This window comes from Spea bombifrons, chromosome 1, assembly GCF_027358695.1.
Source record: "Spea bombifrons isolate aSpeBom1 chromosome 1, aSpeBom1.2.pri, whole genome shotgun sequence".
In the NCBI taxonomy this organism is placed as follows: domain Eukaryota; kingdom Metazoa; phylum Chordata; class Amphibia; order Anura; family Pelobatidae; genus Spea; species Spea bombifrons.
Window position 1 is genome coordinate 121513498 of NC_071087.1, and position 12579 is coordinate 121526076.

Here is a 12579-nt window from a genome sequence, read left to right on the forward strand (position 1 = left end):
AAGCAAAAACAGAACAATATATATTATTGAAAACATTTCCAATTCCCTAATTTTGTATGATACTCCGTGAAAAACAATTCTCAATACAGAGTTGTGGTAGAGTGGGGCAGGAAGGGCAGTGGTACCTAAGGAGTCTGTCCTAATACCTTTTTTATAGCAGATTTTTTGTGCGTTTGGTGGGAGGATTGTACAAGGAAAATGCCCACCAGTAAGATATGATATTTTTCAAAAATATGGTTTGATGAGGGTAAATTGAACTGACCAGCTTAAAATAGCACATGGTTGCAGAATGACCAGTTTTAAAATACCAATATACTACTTGTTTTTATTGCCTTATATCTTGCAAAAAATAGCAAAAAAACCCAAAACATAAACAACATTTGATATTTCAAAAATATTACCAGGTTTTCTGATTAGATTTTGTAGATGAGTAAAAGATTTTTCAAGTAAAAGTTAAAAAAGTCCTTTTTGTCTCTATTTTTGCAACTCATTTTATACTTAAAAAATAATAAATTATATGATACAATCAAAATAATGGTATCTAAAGAAAGCCCTTCTTGACCTTAAAATGCGTACAGTAAATGAGAAAGAAGAAAATGACAGCTTAACACGAGCACCGCAGAAATGTTACGAAATTGTCACAAAGGGGTTAAAAAAACTGCAGAGGATTTCCCACGAAGAAAAGCTCTATATTTTTAGGGTGATCTGCTGTTAATACTTTGACGTATGTTTACAAAGATTTCAATAAATACATGCAAAATAAACAATGGGCTATAACTCAATATATATTTTTATATTTTTTTATTTTTATTTAAGGTATACAAATAAAGAAAATATCAACACACAGAACAATGATAAAAACAATGAACTGGAAGGAAAAACACAAACAAAATATAAGCATTCCTATTATCTCTCAAACACACTCCTCTGTGATCCTTTGGGTTTATTAATTGTATTAATAATAATAAAAGCATACATCCTAACTAAATAATATCAAATTTTCAACAGTTTTATGGAAAAAAGCCATAGATAGGCATTAGCAACTTGTAATTGCCTGCAGATTTTCTATGTTTGCATCATGGTTAGCCCTCGCACTAAAGAGGAACCCTCAACATAAGGCTGAAAGGGTCACATAGAAACTCAGGCCAGCAGAGTTTTTTTGTGTCTAGTCTATATAATAAAAGCAGAAAGCATTTGCATTGCATGTAGCAGGCTGAGGTTTTTTTTAACCACTGAATTAGCAGACAACATAACGTCCCGCATTATACTGCAAACTTGTATTCAATTGGCTTAAAACCTGTGCAGTCCTAGCCACAAGCTTTTTGAGTAATAATTTTCAATAGGAGAAACTCACACAATACACACATTCACACCACACAGACTGGCTAACCTTTGCAGAAACCTCTTGTCCATGAGGTTTGTATAACATTGCTTTTATGCATCTGCAATACTAAGCTAAAAAGGGCACTTTTTTACTTTAAGGTGTTTAGTAATTATTTTGTGTGTGTGTGTGTGTGTTTTTGGCTATCAAGCAATAAATAGGCATTTGCAGAAGTATTCTTTTCAAAATTAAAATGTGATACAATACGGTACATTCCAGCAGATGGTTGACAAAACATAACTAAAAAGACCTTTAGATGCTCCGTAGAGCCACAAAACTCCTTGATTCCTGGAAAATTGATCGCAAGGTCCAAATAGCATCAAAATATTTAAAGAGAAAGTATCACCTAATTAAATATATATGCATCAAGATATATTTGGGGTATACATTGGAGCGGCATTTCTGAAAGTATGTGACTGTAAAATTTGCAAATTTGCCTGCATCACTGACATCACAGCAACTGTGTTAATGCTACTATGTGCCAAAAAGACAGCATGGTCATTGAATCAAACTTTACTAATCAAAGTAATATAGTAGATTTATCCCAATAGTATAAAGTAAAGCATTCCTGCTGAGCTGGAAAAGTCACAAGAACAACATTTTAAATGTTCACATTTTTTTCCAATTAAGGAAACCCATTGTGACAAAACACTCACAGGATGCACTAAGAGGGATATTGAGACATCTTTAACATGTTCTTTTTTAGGGATACTTTCCCTTTAAGTTTATTTTTTTCTTGACCAAGAAAACAACATTTCAAGTATTGATAAGCAAAACAAAATTGTTAAAACAGCCATACATGTTCAGAGGGCTCAAATAAATAGCAATGGAAGGCAGTGGCGTGCTGAGCTCCACCTGACGGAAACATTAACAAACACAAATTATGAGGAGGTGCCACTAATATAGTATATAATATATATAGAAATCTTACGATTCATTTTATCCCATAAAGATAAGGAAAATGACCTCCTCAAGGAATATTTTCTCTCTTTCTCGCCTTCTGAACGTGACTAGCTGCTTTAAAAATAAAATTGTAAACCATGATTGATGGATTAATACTTCAGAAACTTTAGCCAAGAGTTAGTTGTGGCAGCTGATTCTACATCAATCCCAGTATTTAATTTTATTGCACGCATGCTTTTTTAATGGGCTATAATAAAGTGGCCGTGAGCTGAGTCTTCTTGCACATGAGGTTCTCCATACTTGGAGTGTCCAAGCCTTGAAATGTAGGGGGGAGGGCATGAATAAGGAAGGGTGGCAACACAAACACTGATGGTAAATGTCCTCTGTGCCACAAGGAACTCTGTACGGTGTATTGTACCTGTGAAGACAGGCCCATGGTTATAGATCATTCACTTACTTTTAAACCTCAAGTCAGGAGTGGACTGGAAGAACATCTCGATACTTCATAGTATGTTCCAATACTGCTGACAGCTGAAGAGTTACCAGCTAGCAATGCCACCACGCTTGTTACATCCAAATTATGTATTTTTATGTCGACATACAAACAAAGGTGGGGAATGATTCAAACGACCGAATGACCCAAAAGTCACAATGAAACTGCTTGATGTGGGGAAGACAAGGCAGTAAAGTATATAGGACAGCCACTCAGTCAAGGCTGCTTTCTTTTGTTGTTTGCTATGTAGCAATAGACAGTTCTGGGTAATGTACAATATATACATACCTATTTATATATACACAGACGTATATACATGTAGTGCAGTATAAAAACAAAGAAGATGGAACATAGCCTTGACTGTTCATTTATCAAACTGGCACAGTTCAGAGACTCCACCTCCAGGAGTGGAATTATATTCATGTATTTCCATCTTAAATGCTTTGCTGCACCAGTCTTTATGCGGATGTTCTCCCAACCATCACAGTCAGTAAAGTGCAGTTTGAAACTAAAATCAGTTTGGTTTCCTCAAGATAAACATGCAGCAGTGCAGAACTTTTCCAATCACTGTTGCACTGTGTAACCCATTAGTGCCCATAGAGTCAAGATAAAAAAAAAAAACTTCCACAGGAAAGTGATTTTCTTCAATTGATGCACCAGGGAGGCAAACACATTCTTCAGCTACCTTTATGGTAAAATATAAACAAAAAAGAGTAATTCCACAGACTTCAGGATCAGAACTGTGGTTTCACCTGTCTTTATAAAGCGACCCAAGTCAAATTAAGCTTTAGGGGAGACGTTGGTATTCAGTATCACACTATATAATAGGCAATAGCTGGGATGCAATGACATCATTTGAATAAAGTGAACTTGTGAACAGAAGATGTTTCCTACTTATAGGTAGAATTTCTTTTTTTTTTTCTGAGGTTTGGGTTTCCCTTCTTTCAAGCGCTACAAGCTTTTCAGGGGAATCCAGAACATGGGACATCTTCACCCTCAGTGAATAGTGTTTAGGGAGAACTTGTATGCTACCTTGAGTTGAATTTTACTTGTCCATGTTTGTGCAAAAAGTAAGCTTGACTTTAAAAGTCCACGGACAGCCTGGGGAAAGTAGGAGGAACGTTTTACCAATATTCTGATAAATCTGCCATCTTCCATAAGGACAGCACTATTTCAGTAAGAGGACAGATGCATGAAGCAAAGATAAAACAAAACCACACCGCAAACCAGCTGCTTCTTTGTGTCGTGTTTTTCTGCTTCAGTTATCGTTCCTATCACAGCTGTGACTGTCTTTCCTGACCGCACATCCAGTGTATTAATTCTTCCATTGTGCCCGACTGGGTTTTACTGGGACGTTGCAACAGGTTTCACTAAGTTCACGTCATATGGTTATGTGACACCCTACCCACACAGGATTATATTACAAGACTAAATGTGCTGAATCCAAAGCTCTTCTTATTGAATGCTTATCAGGTATATCTTATGAATAAACACGATCTCCCACTTTTATATCCTTATGAAATGTGACCTTCTTGGTAATACCAACTGCCACACAAATTGGTGTGCAGCCACCAAAGGTGGCCACAATATATGGTAGGCAAAGGCTGTCACCCTTCCATTTTGTAAGATAATTAAAAGAAGCATGTCCCAACACGATGAACTGGAAGCACGGGTCTTTCCACAGCCGGCTGACTCACAGAACTGTCACTGCATGGCTCTTCTGGCACCTCAGTGTCATGTACAGAAATCTTCCTGTAGCACTCTGAAAGCCAGAACAAGGGCTGGAGTCTGAAGAGCAGCTGGACTTACGCACAAATGCTATTCTGTAGTGCGTACAGTCTGCGCTCAATGCAAAGTTTGCCTGCAAGGAAAGTAAAAGAAAACATACAGTTAGCAGGTAATATGACGGACACAATAAACTATATGGTTTTGTCATAAAAAACGAACTTGTTTCATAGCTACCACCCATATGTAAAGTGAATAATGTAAACATGTACACTGTGAACATTCAATGATTAAATGGGAAAATACTGGCTTGCACTCTGATATATATCTAGTAACTCGTACTCAAATATTTGCTGCTGTCAGGTACGGATGCAGTCTGAGCAGATGCCTTCTTTAGCCTGCTGTCTCTGTACCTGAGTTTCAGAATAATGAGTGTGAGCTACGTCAATCATTTTTGTCTGTCAAAGAAATAGAATGCTTGACTTAACGAGGGAGAATCCTGTGCGTGCATCATATAATTGACACAAAGTGACCAAGCTGATCAACTGAAGATGCAGGGCAACATGTATAAACTGAATATGTTCTAAAACGTTTCAGTCATATAAACCAAAATACTTAACATACAATAGCAGCATTATTACTATACTCAGAGAAGATACACTTGAAATAGAGCAAGCCTCTTGTGAGACGTACACAAATACTATGTTGCTAAGTAGTGAATTCCTATTGGCTCCCATCATTGTTTGTTTTGGGATAGTGAGCTCATCATAACACAGGCCAGCCAGTTCATCCTAGACCCCTCAGTTGATCAATCTTACTGGACAACACAAGTTCTGACAGAATGTTCTCTGCTTGAGAACTGGATGGGAGTAAATATATTTATTGGCATAACTTAAAATATCCAAAATAGTTTGCTGTAACTATTTTTATCCATAGTAAGTGTAATAATAGTTCTTACACTTGGTGATGTTGTCTACGTCAGCTTGCTCGGTCATGTAATTTAGCAATCCATCCATAAGAAGCAGAGCTTTATGGTATCGATGAATACAGTCCTCTCGGTGGTGAAACATCTCATCCAAGGCTGCTGACTGCACCTATGGATACACAAGTAAAAAATATATTTCTTGTTTGTAACAGTAATAAACAATTAATACTGGTACTGTGCGTAAGGAAATGGACATGGCTGTCTTGGTCCAAATGAAAACCAAGTCTTTAGTTGGAGGTGATAACGTTTGTTACAAATACATTGAAAATAGAGTCATGTTAGCTTTCATGATCTCATATGTCTCCTCTCCACATACTTTACTAAGTTGGCCCAATAAAGGTACCACCTTCAACTTTTTTTTTTATTTATAGAAGCTGCAAAAGAATATATTTGTATTTGCCCAGAGAAATAAACTTTGAGATGTGTTCATGATAGGCTGAGCAGCTCTAAAATACAAGAGTAAGTTCTGTCCCTCAAGGACACCTTATATTAGTTCCTATTTGACACTCATACAAAACAGTAGCAAGGTTAGCTTTGCACATTGGTGGGAGTTTTCTCTGCACTCTGAAGTGAAGATTTACCACTGAAGATCAGGTAAATTATAATACAAAGATCCTGTGGTATCTTTGGGTCTCACCATCTGGACAGCATAGCTAAAGATCAGTCTCTCTGCAGTGATGCTGTTGATTCGATCCATCAGCTTTTGCTTGTCAGCAAAGAACTTCTGGAGCTGTAAGTTCAGGCAGTGGCATGAAGACACGCTGGATTTGTACAGCTCATTTAGCTTCTTCACAACTAAAGAAAGAACAAATGTTCATGCAACACAGTTAATAACTGTTACATGCCTTATTACAGGTTTTAACATAGTAATAAAGGTTGAAAAAAAAGATGAAAACCGCTGTTTTCATAAGTTTCAAATCCAGAACACATTTTCTCAAAAATACCTATATTGCTGAAAAAATAGGAATTAATGTGGTGAAGAAAATATTTACTTTAGAATACTAGTTGATAATGTTTTAATTGTAGGAGTAAATCAATATTTTCCCCTCACGGTAAAGCTTTATAAGTCTGATTTGATATTGGAGACTTCCTCAACCCAAGACAGGTTAGAGAACAGCAGTGAATCCAAATATTGTTGAGATTTTCCATATTTTCTAAAAAAAATTCTACCTCTTTGTAGTTCTGATCTTTAGACAATACAATAATATATAGAATATTCAACTCTTAAAATATGCAAAACTTGAAACAAATCCCCCCAAAAGTATTTGAAACTCCAAGCCATGTTCATTCAAACTAGAACATGAAATCATTACGTAAGGGGCTTCTGTCCTGATTTTGTGCTTAAACATTACTTCCAGTCAATCTCTCACCCTGTTTTACTGTGGAGGAGAGGCACAATTTGCCTGACTTGACTTGCTCCATGGCAGTCTGTAAACCAGAGGAAAGAAGTTCTGCCGCCTTGAGGTAGAGTACCAGCTGTTCTGCGTAACTGGAGAGGCAAAACATACATGCTTTAAGATTTATATAAAATATATAGAGAGAAATGCATGAAAGGGAGTGGCTCATTGAGAAAGACTGAGACAGATGCCCTGCTCACGACGAGACTGTCCCTCAGTTGGGCTCAGCTGGTCTGGCATAGGTTTTAGTGGGTGCACAACCAGGAGTGGTTCAATTGTGCAAGCTCACCTCCATTCTCGGCTCAGCAGACTGATTTGATCAGCAACAACACTCTCTTGCATCTGGTATTCTGAAGTCACTGAAGCATTTACATCCACTGAGCTCCCTTTGAGAATTGCAATCTCGATGACAGACTGGGCGAAGGCCAGCGTGAACCTCAGGCTGCGCAGCGTGTCGGTGTGCTCCTGCTGCAGATACAGAACAAAAATATAAATGTTACAGACAACATCCATCAGGACAAAAAAAAATGCGTTATGGATTACCCAGTTTGGATAAATGTCAAAGGGTAGACAGGACATAACTATTAGTGAATAACATAAAAAAAACAACAGGTGAGAAGGGCCCTACTAAAATTAGCTTACAATCTATCAATGACACTCAATCATGAAATTAAACGATTAAACCATTAAACACAAAAACAAGGATCAGTTTAATTGATCAAGCTGGTTTTCCCCATCATCGTATAGCTTCACTGCTACCTGAGCTTTAAATTGGCTAATTCAATCTCACGGAATATCAGTAAACCAAAAGGAAGTTTCCGCAGCCCAGCAAAAAAACAATAAAAACACAGAAAAGCCTTACGACTATGTAAAGCACATTTGAGTTAAGAGGCTAAGAGCAGAACTTGAACAGGAATTGTTTAATAAAGCAAAACAAATAATGATGTAAAAGTGTCTGACTGTACATAAATAGTATGCAGATCTCTTAACCAATAGCCATAAAACGTATTGCCTATCAAATTCTAACACTTTGTGTATAGCAATACAAAGAAGCCATAGATCCAAGTTCTGCCAGAAGTCTAAGTTTTGTGGAACATGTCTATTGTGTTAGTATAGTCACATTCTTATACATATCTGATCTGCTTTTTACACCATATCAAGACATGATAGTTATAACCAGACTGGCTTATAAATATGACTGATAACCAGTATCAATAAAACCTCAAATTGAAAGTTTTTAAGCCTCACCTCCATCAGAGTCTCTTCGGGTAACTCTGGAACTTCAAACATCACCACTCCTTCAACATTGGTAGCTTGGTCAGGGAAGGCACACCTGAGACTTGATGGAGCTTCAAAAGCTTCCCCACCAGCTCCAACCATAAGATGTCTACCAGTGAATGAACATACAGGACTCTGGGAGCTGGACGATCCCACTGCAGGAGGAGAAAAAAAACATTGGGAAGGGAGAAAGGTTTGTAAGACACGGCAAGAAAGGTCTATGCATCAGGAAGTCACACAATATAATTTATTTTCACATATACAACATCATAAATACAAAGAACAGAAATTACAAAATGAAGGGCAAACGTACTGTTAATAAAAGGCTTAATAAAAAAGTCACCTGAAAACAGCCGTGTCCGTGTGGTTTGGGGAGGTGTTGAGCCATCAGGAGGAGAACCAACCGTGAAGACCACTGGAGATGGGCTGATAGAGCCCCCAGCTTGTGTCCCACAATGCAGAGTACCGCCAAAACCAATTAAGGGAGCTACAAGGATTAATGACATACGTAATTCATCAGGGTCATCTGATCCAAACAGCTTCACATTGTGACCAGACTGTGTGATATTATGTAAGTAATCGGCACTAATATCCAGAATCAAAGAGTAGTTATGTCATATGGTGAGGCTTGGCTAACTGAATGAACACTCTCTCCATTAACATGAAGAACCCCTCCAATTAATCTTCAATGGATTTTAAACAGTTGAGCATTCAGCTGTATGTATGATGACAAAACTAAGTCATCCACACATTTAGTCAACAGAGGTCAGTTTTCTAAATATCTAGCAATCAGTGTACTAATGAGACTATTTCAAGATAATGACTTCAACAAAATCTGTCAAAAGCATCTACGTCACAACTCATATATTCAGTTTAATAACCATAGGTGTTGTATTCCCGTAACAAGTCAAGTGCCACTGAGATTTCCCAAGAGTGATCTGGTAACACCCTGCTGTCTCTGCAAATACTTCCTGTCCAAAACCATAGCATTGTTCAAGTCTTATGTTAAAGGAGAACTCCCACAAAATTGTTTTATTACGCGCATCAGATTTTTTTTTATTATGCAATTTTCTTTATTAAAACAGTTTTAGCATAGATGCCTATTAGCCACTGGTATGTGATCTAGCTGTGCTAAGACAAATATCCCGGCTCCTTATCATACTGCCCGTGGTAAACAATATAATGACTCAATCATCCAGCTAGATACTCTAATTTAAGTCTATGGAGGAAAAGACTTAATTAGCATTGCCATAAAGCGTTAGCTCAGTGTGGTGTTTGATCAGGGAAAGTCACCCACAATATCACATCACTGACAGCATTCAGTTCTGCAGATAAGCAAAGTGGGGAGGGGGATGGGATAAAATCAGAATTTGGTCAATGCTTGCCTAGATTTTTCTAGGTGCACGCATATATATTTTCCATAGGATTTCCCCTTTAAACATGGAACAAACCAAACAAACACAAATGCTGCCTTTATTCTAGAAGGCTGCTACCTTTGGAAGTAATTCCAGGTGATAAGAGTTCCAATGAAGTCTTCTAAACCTCATGGCTCTACTGCAAACTACAGACATATAATTAAACCACTGTCATAGCTGCTTAGTTTTATTCAACAGTCACACCTGTTTTACTAGGTTTTATTTATTAATTGTACTTAATCATTCAATTTTATTAACACAAAATCTCTTTTTTTATTCCTAATTAGTTTTTCATTAGTACGGATTTATTTTAATCTTTTTTCATACTTTGTTACTTTCTAATCCAATTTATTTAAATCTCTAATCATACAAATATAGATTTAAATTGCAAGGTTTATTTCGTATTTTAGAGACACTTCTGTTGTTCCAGATGTCTCCTCTATTTATAGCACAACATATTAGCGCCTTACAAATAGGGAGCCCACGGCTGTTGAGTTTTTGCATTTTCCACGCTAAACAAAGTTTTGCAATTCCATAGTTGATTACATATAATAATATGCAAACATACTTGTTCATATTATGTTAACAGTAGCTGCTCACCTGCTATTTCCATAGGTTTCTCTGTATTGAGGCTGTCATTGCTGCCAATTTCGGGTGCCTGTGTCCCGAACGCGGCTTTTAATAAGAGGTCTGTGAGTCTGCCAGTGCTAACAGATCTGCAAGAAATATCAAGTTCAGAAGCATGATAATGAATCATCCCCCATAGCTATTGTAACGGTGCAATTATCTCCCCATTGCCCAAGTACTAATGAAATGGTGTGTTGGTTTTTTTATTTTGTAAAAGCGCAAAGGATATATGGGAAGAGTTGCAGCAAAATAGTGAACAGTAATATTAAATAAATTATTACCTGCCAAACGGGCCTTTCATTTCCTCCACAGGAAGCAGCCCTAAGCCAGCTTGTTGGCAGGTGAAATGACCAATGTTTTTCAGGTCAGGGAGCGTCCTATTACGGGTAGGAGGAACCATTACTCCCTGGTGGGTTAGGAGAGTCAACAAGTTCTGGGAACTGGAACCTCTTGGAAACTCAAACGGGGTAATGCTCTGAGGAGAAAGGGGAAAGGAGAGAAACTTATATCAAGACTGCCCTGGTCTTCAGGGAACACAATAAAGCACAACGTTTTGGAAGACCGCTGTAAAATATCCAAAGCAACCTAATTTCTACCGAACTCTGTGCCTAACATCAGTAGATTTACTGTGGGTTTGGCATGTAAGCGTTCACATACCTTAGTGGGTGACCCCAGTATAGTAGGTAGTGGGCTTCTTTGCATAAACTCGGAAAGTTTAGGGGAGGACCTGAGAGGACGGTTCGACTGCAGGTTGTGGAGTTGCTGAAATTGACTGGGTTGAGAATGAACATCCTGGGGCATTACAGGATCGGAGTACTGCTTTTTGATTTTCTGCTTGCATGGCTGTACATCTGAGAGATTAGGTGCACTGTGGAGACGTGATCCCATCCCACGAGAACTCTGTGCAGGGACTGGAATTCCTACGAGCACACAACAGGAAGAAATCAAGAATTTCAACTAATGTGACTCGTTTAAACATTATATTTTTCTTAAAAAAAAATCCATCTCCATTGATTCCCAACTTTACTAAAATGTTAAAATGTCTTATAGCACAGCTATGTACCATATGGTAATTAGCAATGATTCTTCAGTACATTGGTCAAAGTTAAATTCCATAAAACATTGATTAAACGGTCTACCTTCATTTGTAAGACTGTGTAAGAGCAGATGTGCGGGAGGGAAAATTACTCTCTCAGTAATGGTTATAGTGCACTAATGGGTACCATATAACAAGCTATGTCAAGTAGAACCAGGGCTACTTTGCTTGTGTACGTACCATACACAGGGCTTCTGTTTCGATGCTCTGGCCCCGTTGGGCTTGAACTCACGTTCCTCCCAGGCTGCTCAGGGATAGTTCCAACTTTAAATAAGACACAAGGTAATTGGATTAGCGGTATCATACCGGGTGTCTGCTAGTCAACAGTAAAATGTAATAAATGAGCATATAATGAAGTGGCACTATTGATGATCTTGGAAACTACATTCTTTTTCTCTAGGAATACTCTTCAGAGAGGTAAGGTACAAACTGATAATACATACTCACAAAATTACTATGACTATGTCAACAGAGCTATGCTTTCAAAAAGTTCCTTACCTTGAGGAGAGGGGGTGTATGGCTTAGCCCCGCCAAATGAAAGCCTCCTTGTTGTGGGTGCAGAGGCGGTCTCTATTGGGAATGGAGGAGATGTGCCGGCTCTCATGAAATTGAGGGGACTGCTACTACTCGATTTCCGAACAACACCAGACCTAAAAGAAACCAAAACAATGCATTGTTCTGTTACAGCAAAGATGCATGATGAATATGTGTAACACAGAAGCAAACCATTAATCTATTCTTACCTAAACACTACTACACTCTATCCTCCTAACCAAGCATTATGGGCGCAAGCCATCAATAGAAATAAACCAACTATGCCCAGCCTTGCTCCACAGCATCAGAAAATACACAAAAATTGAGAAGCGCACAACCTAAAAATCCCCAATATTTATGCCTTTAGTTTTTTTTATGGTATTCACTGGGCATGCGCTGAATTCTTGCTTTGTTTTGTTGCTCCACAGCGTCGCCAAATGGGTTGGATGGGTCAGTAGGAATGAGACTCACCTGGGTGGTGTGTACTGATTGGGTGACTGCAGGTTCTGCTCAATTCGCCGATAATTGTGGACCTGAGTTGGGACAGGAATGGGAACTGACTGACCATATCTGCTGCTAGATGTCTGGGATGGTCTATAGTGGAGGGGGGAAAAAGACAATAAAAAATAAATACACAACTTGCAGACATTTGAAATCAAATGTATCCTCCAAACAGCAAAGGGTAACACATATATGAATCCTTTACTCATTTGGCCTTTGCTCACTCAGTTTTTCCATGACAAAC

General features: G+C 38.0%; 1 protein-coding gene across 1 annotated transcript in view; it reads right to left on the reverse strand.

Moving 5' to 3' along the window:
* Nucleotides 1-4542: 4542 nt before the first annotated feature.
* The window catches only part of ULK1 (unc-51 like autophagy activating kinase 1), a 42328-nt gene continuing 34291 nt past the window's right edge, over nt 4543-12579 (reverse strand). Inside the window, exons 16-28 of the mRNA XM_053471558.1 lie at nt 12306-12428; nt 11799-11950; nt 11481-11564; nt 10862-11124; nt 10486-10679; nt 10178-10293; nt 8506-8649; nt 8133-8317; nt 7174-7352; nt 6858-6976; nt 6125-6282; nt 5461-5596; nt 4543-4638 (exon numbers count right to left, since the gene is read on the reverse strand). Coding sequence (XP_053327533.1) covers nt 4583-4638; nt 5461-5596; nt 6125-6282; nt 6858-6976; nt 7174-7352; nt 8133-8317; nt 8506-8649; nt 10178-10293; nt 10486-10679; nt 10862-11124; nt 11481-11564; nt 11799-11950; nt 12306-12428 — 1909 coding nt within the window. The 3' untranslated portion in view covers nt 4543-4582. The remainder of the gene's footprint in view (nt 4639-5460; nt 5597-6124; nt 6283-6857; nt 6977-7173; nt 7353-8132; nt 8318-8505; nt 8650-10177; nt 10294-10485; nt 10680-10861; nt 11125-11480; nt 11565-11798; nt 11951-12305; nt 12429-12579) is intronic.